At 35.1% G+C, this 7080-nt stretch overlaps 1 protein-coding gene across 1 annotated transcript; it reads left to right on the forward strand.

Annotated features, from left to right (window-relative positions):
- The first annotated feature begins 1702 nt into the window (after nt 1-1702).
- Nucleotides 1703-7080, forward strand: LOC110031575. The gene is made up of 7 exons (XM_020734823.1): nt 1703-1774; nt 3160-4625; nt 4777-5463; nt 5545-5628; nt 5751-5826; nt 6207-6523; nt 6883-7080. The coding sequence occupies exons 2-7, from the start codon at nt 3345-3347 to the stop codon at nt 7078-7080; spliced, it is 2643 nt and encodes an 880-aa protein (XP_020590482.1). The 5' UTR covers nt 1703-1774; nt 3160-3344.

Genomic DNA, 7080 nt, shown 5'->3' on the forward strand with positions numbered 1-7080 from the left:
ATTTATATTTTTTTATTTATTTGATTTTTTATTCAAAGTATAGTTTTGTCACCATGCATGAAAAATGTGTATTTCACCGAGAAGATAGTATTTGTGTTATTTCTTATATGATGTTAAAGATATCAGTCGAATGTATATAAATATGAATGTTTATATGTTAGATATGTAAATATATAAGAATGGTTTTCTCAATGGACTACGATAGGAGGAAGTGGTAGAAAGAAGAGGGTTATTTTTCGATGGTATCAATTTTTTGTTCGCCACAATTCCGTCGTTGCCTTCCTAATTATTCTGATTACATCGCACCCATAATTGATCGGCGAGCAAACGGAACGATAAATTTTTAACAGGGTTACTGTTTTAGTGAAGATGTTATTTTTGTGCTTATTTTAATGTTTTGGATGAGAGATATACAATAAAAAAAATTGTGAAGTATGTAATATTAAAAAAATTCTAAGTGATATGTGTTTAAATATCCCTTAAACATATGGTACATATGTCATGTATACTTGAATATTTGATCTTAGGGCTGCTTAAGAAATTCAACCAAGTGCTTCCAAGTAAAGCCCTGTCTTAAATGAAACAATAAAATACAGATACGTTTCACCCACTCTAGCCTGAGAGCGAAGCGAATATTACGTGCAATATCAGCATGTACAGATCGTTGAGGTGATATTCACAATAATAATCACTTCAATATCACCAAATAGCCACGCCTATCCACATAGAGTTGTCAAAAAAGCTCATTGTTCACGAACAGTTCATGTTTGGTCGCGTTCGATTCGTTCGATAAGTAAACGAGGCGAACGTGGACAAATTTTTTCCATCGATTAGTTAAACGAACTAAACACGAACAGTGATGTGTTCGTTCGTGTTTGAATTGTCATTGTTCGAAATATAAAATAATATAATATATATATATACAATGATGCGTTCGTTCGTGTTCGAACCATTATTGTTCGAAATATAAAATAATTTAAAATAATATACAAAAAATTTATGATAATTTAAATAATTAAATTTTATAAATTATAAAATATAATAAATTAATAATAATAATATATTAATATATTATATTAGTAATATGCTAATATAGATATTAAATATTTATATAATATAAGTTATATAATTAATATAATATATTATTTATATATATATTACTATTAGGAATGTGTCTCGTCGTTCGCGAACAGCTCGTGTTCGGCTCATTTGTTAAGAAACGAATACGAATAGTGGCTTCACAAACAATTTCGAACATGAGCTTATTTCAAACAAATTAAATTTTAAACGAACCGAACACGAACACAAGCTTTGTTCATTTTGTGTTCGGTTCGTTTACACTCTTATTAATCCACACCTATCATATTCGCTAAAAAATATTAGGTCAAGACTCCGGATGCATCGTGAGTCCAATAGTGAGGCGACACGTATCAAGTGAGCCAACCGCAATACACTGTGAGCCAACCGCAATACATTGTGATTGATCCGTGATAAAATTTGTGGGGCCCACTTGACTCCAGTTGAACACTGGATGCATATTCTATTCGCAGGTAATATTTTTACGCCAAAACAGAGCAATCTGAGTTGGGATCGTTCTTCTAACCCGACCCGGGCGACATCAGAACGCTTACGGCACTGCCGGCCAGGCCCCGACCCTGCCTCGGCTCGATATATATAATACAACTGATCCGAGTCAACGAGTCAGAATGGAGAGCCACAGACGCTGGAGTAGGAGGGCGAGCGAGCCAGGGCTCGGAGGCGATTCCTGAAGGTGGTGAGTTGAGTAGTATTTTACTAGGGTTTCCTCTTCTACCGAGCTTTCTTCCTGCTCAATTCCTCCGTTGGGTGATTCCGCTGATCTTTTCCCCTTCACCATTCCTTGATCATTTGCTTCGTGGTCCCAGGCTGCTAGGTTTATTTTTGCCTAGCTTTTGGTGATTTTAACCGTTTAATATGTTTTGGAGCAGCTTGATTTAATTTATTGCCAAAACTGTCTTTACGGCTATGACCACAGTCTGAATAAAGCAATGAATTCGTGATTCTCAGGATTTAGATAAAATGGATTGATGTTTGATTTGTCACGTGGAATTTTACCTTTCATGCATCCATTTGTATGGATGTGGAGAAAGTTATTCAAAAAAGCTAGATGCTTGTAAAATAGGCTTACAAGAATGATATTGGCATTTGTGCTTTCTTTTGAAATCAATCAAATGTAGAGTGAGATAGAAGGAAAATGGGCTTGCAAGAGTAATATTGGCATTTGTGCCTTCTTGAACCATATGTATTAAATTTATCTCTATGATGCTCACCTACCCATTGTCATATACGCGCGATTCTATTAGACTCATGTCTATTTAAGACATGCCTTATCTTCTGATTTTCTTATTGAGTATACATTATAGTAGTCTCTAAGCTCTATATCCACTTCTATCATCATTTCTACTTCTATTTTACTGACTTCTGTTGCAAATCTCTTGTTTGATGACTTCAAAATAATGTTTGGTCTATGAATAAGCCCATAAATGGCGTCAAGTTTTAGTTATTAGATAAAAGGTGGTGTTTTTTTAACTACATGTTGATTGTTCTGTTCAAGTTTTATGATGAGGACTGTATATCACATAAAACTTTTATATTACTATATATGGTTATCTTCTTAAAGAGTCAAAAGAGGGAACTTATGCAGAGGACATAACAATATGTCAAATACTGTCCAAGTAAGCAAGAATAAGTAGCGTTTTATATGAAAAGTTCCTTCTTTTTTTAATTTTTATTTTTTATTATTCTTTTTTTATTTTTGTAAGATATGTAGATACATCTACTGCTACCCCAAGTCCTTCAAAAAAACAGCCTAAAAACAAAAGGACACGAGGAACTTGAAAAAGTGTCCAAGGACCTCCAACATCCTCTGAGTTTCTAAGGCAAACATTGCATCTTCATGGTTTTGTGGCTCTTGTTCATGCATGATTTCTGCCTTTTTGTATAATGTATGTATCAACACATCAACTGGCTTTGAAATCGGGCTGAAGAAATTGTAGTTGATGGATGGTTAAGCCGAATCAAAATATCTTTACATTGATAGCAAATATGGAATATTTTTTTATATTAAATTTGCATGCATCTGTATAAGAAATTAACAAATGAGCCTTTTTTTTTCTACAGGATTGTTCCTGTTGTCCGTCAAACTAGTGTTGTTGAGAATGATGTTCTTTCAAGCAATTAGAATGCAAGAGCGGGAAACAAGCCTGTCAAGTTTAGTTTTGATATTTCTTTCGCAGAGATCTAAAAGCTTGATGAATAATTGGGGGAAGCCTCTGGTTTCTTGTTACAATATTCATGATTGAAGGATGGCCCCACTTCGATCTATAGGGTACACTGATCCAGGATGGGATCATGGTGTTTCTCAGGATGAGAAGAAGAAAAAGGTGAAATGCAATTATTGTGGGAAGATAGTAAGCGGGGGAATATACAGATTAAAACAACATTTAGCTAGAGTCTCTGGTGAAGTTAAATGTTGCAGAAAAGCTCCAAGGGAGGTTATATTGGAAATGAAAGAAAATTTGGAAGGATATCAGGGTAGCAGAAAGCGTAGATTGGTTGAGGATCAACAACATTTGTCTAATTTTCAATCAAATGATGAGGGTGAAGGAGTAAATATTGGTTACAAATGGAAGGAGAGACTGGGAACCAGCAGCCAAAGTGCGGGTCCAAGCATCACAATTCTCCGTTCTTCTGGTTTTGTTGATCCTGGTTGGGAGCATGGTATTGCTCTAGATGAGAAGAAGAAAAAGGTGAAATGTAACTATTGTGAGAAGATAGTAAGTGGGGGTATAAACCGTTTTAAGCAGCATTTAGCTAGGATTCCTGGTGAAGTTGCTTATTGTAAAATGGCTCCTGAGGAAGTATATCTTCAGATAAAAGAAAATATGAAATGGCATCGTACGGGCTGGAGAAGAAGGCCTGAAGTTAAAGAACATAATGCCTTTTATGTGAACTCAGAGGCTGAAGAATTTCTAGATGATGGTAATAAGCCTATGCAGTTGCCCGGCGATAAAGATGTCTGCTTCGATCAGCCAAGAAGAAAAGTGGAGAGTTCATCTTTAGCTATAGATGGCAATGAGGAGCAACAATTAAAGCTCAATTATTCATGCAAAAGTCAATCAACATCAAAGTTTAAGCGGCCTAAATTAAAAACGGGGGATATAAAGGGCCATAACGATGTAATATCTGCAATCTGTAAATTCTTTTATTACGCTGCTGTACCTTTTAGCGTTGTAGACTCCCCGTATTTCCATAAAATGCTTGATTTGGTTGGTCAGCATGGACAAGGATTGAAAGTCCCTTCTGCCACTGAAATTTCAGGTCGATTACTCCAAAATGAAGTTGCAGCAATAAAAGAACAAATAACAGAAGTTAAGGCTTCATGGAATACCACAGGCTGTACTGTTATTTTAGATAATTGGAAAGATGTGCAAGGAAGAACACTAATGAATACGCTAGTATCTTGCCCTAGAGGAACTTACTATATTTCTTGTATTGATGCATCCGATATAATTGAAAACGTTTCTAGTCTTTTCAAATTATTGGACGGAGTAGTTCAGGAGCTTGGAGAAGAAAATGTCGTGCAGGTATGTTAGCTATCATTTCTTCATCTTGCTTCCCCTATTATTCCAGTTACAACATATTATTTGTTATATTTACATGAAAACATGAATGTTGCTTAAAGTGCATGATTTATTTTAAGACCATTGTCATTATTAAGTATTGTCAATTGCACAGGTGATCACAGAAAACACAGACTGTTTTATATCTGCTGGAAAGCTGCTGCAGGAAAATAGAAGATGCTTATTTTGGACACCGTGTGCTATTTATTGCATCGACCAAATACTCGAAGGTTTTCTGAAAATAAAATGGGTTGAAGAGTCCATTAGCAAAGGCCAAAAGATCACCAAATTTATTTATAACCATATCTGGTTACTAAATCTTATGAGAGAGGATTTCACTGGAGGAAGAGAACTTCTTAGATCAGCCTCTACTAAGTTTGCTACTAGTTTTTTTACATTGCAAAGCTTGCTAAGTCATAGGTCGGCTCTCAAAAGATTGTTTCAGTCTAGTAAATGGCTTTCTTCTCAATTAACCAAGTCGGATGAAGGAACAGAGATTGAGAAAGTTGTTATGAACTCCACATTCTGGAAAAAGGTACAATATATATGTAAAACTGTAGAACCTTTGTTGAATGTGATTAAAAAGATTGCAAGTGGTGAAGCCTTGCCTATGCCTTTTATCTATAATGACATCTACCGAGCAAAGGCTGCTATAAAAGCTATTCATGGAGGTGATGAGCGGAAATACAGTCCTTTTTTGAATGTGATTGACAGTTTTTGGGATTCTCTGTTTAACCAACCTCTTTACCTGGCAGCATATTTCCTTAATCCATCATTCCGTTATCGTCCTGATTTCATGGCGGTATGGATTTTAAATGTATCGTCATATTTTAAAAATTATCATCTCATTCTTGTAAATTTGAGATGGTTCTGTATTATTTAGCTGCCAGAGGTGATTCGCGGTCTCAATGAATGCATTACTCGATTGGAACCAGATAGCGGGCGGAGGGTTTCTGCTGTTGCTCAGGTACTTGATTGCTTACCTATTTTATATCCGATTTCTCTTCATTTTGCTTCTAGTCGCATTAGAATTAGCAATCATTTCATCTTCATTTGATTTTAGGTGGCTTTTTTTCCTGTTTGTTGTAGATTTCTGACTTTGTTCTTGCTAAAGCTGATTTTGGAACTGAGCTGGCTTTAAGCACAAGGTCTGAATTGGATCCAGGTAAATTGGTTGGCCCCTAAATTGATTATGAATTTTATTTGGTGCATTTACATACAGGCTACCCAATTTTTATGTATTTACATATCTAACGCCTAAACTTTGATTTTTACATTAATACCACCCAAGTTTTCCCATCACATCAAAAATATCACTACTTTAACTTTTAGGAAGTTAAATACACTTTTTTCATGCATAGGCAGGGTAGCATTTATGTAAAAAAGATTAGGTATTAAATATGTAATTGTGTAGGAATCGAGTGCTATGTATGTGAATATTCCATTTTATTTTTATGAATTTCTTGTTTGGTTTCCTGTATTTCAAATTTACATGTTTATGTAGACTCTTTTCTTTTGATGATCAATTTTTATTTTTACTGATAGCTGCATGGTGGCAACAACATGGAATTAGTTGCTTGGAGCTGCAGCGAATTGCTGTTCGCATATTAAGCCAGACATGTTCGTCCTTTTGTTGTGAACACAAGTGGAGTGTCTTCGATAATGTTCACGGTTCGAGGCAAAATCAAACGGTACAAAAAAGATTGGATAATTTTGCATATGTGCACTATAATTTGAGACTCAGGGAGAGGAGGTTGAAGTCATCAAGTGATGACTATATTTATCTTGATAATTTTTTGTTAGAAAGCTTGTTGGCAGATTGGGTTATTGGAACTGAGAAAACAGCCGCGCAGGAAAATGAGGTAAATTTTTTTATCATTTGCCTACATGTATATTGTTTTTCATGTTTAGACAAACTTTGGTGCTTGCATTATGCATATTTGTTACTGATATTCCAGAGGTATCATGGACTCGGAAATCAGCATATATATACTGATCAATTCTTATGCATTTATATATCCAACACTTGAACTTAAATATTTACATACATGCCCACCTTACTCATGCATGAAAAAGCTATCTTTTACTTTCTAAAAGTTAAAATGATGGTAATTTTGATGTGATATGAAAGATATTGGTGGTATAAATTGAAAAAAAGTAAAATTTTGGTCTTAGATATACAATGATTTGTGATGAGGTCATTTGCATGGTAATGAACCAGGAAATTCCTTGTGATGAGAGGGCGCAACGAGGGAGTCATCAACATGAGGTGAATGATGATGAATATTTTGATGTAGAGGTAGGGAGCAATGTGTTTGGGCATATTGCACACACTTCACTTCATCCTTCAACCGCAGGAGCTGTAAATGATGTGGATGATGCTGATCTAGACTTTCTTGATGAAGATTATAGTGATTAG

The sequence above is a fragment of the Phalaenopsis equestris genome, unplaced genomic scaffold (assembly GCF_001263595.1).
Source record: "Phalaenopsis equestris unplaced genomic scaffold, ASM126359v1 Scaffold000840, whole genome shotgun sequence".
NCBI lineage: Eukaryota > Viridiplantae > Streptophyta > Magnoliopsida > Asparagales > Orchidaceae > Phalaenopsis > Phalaenopsis equestris.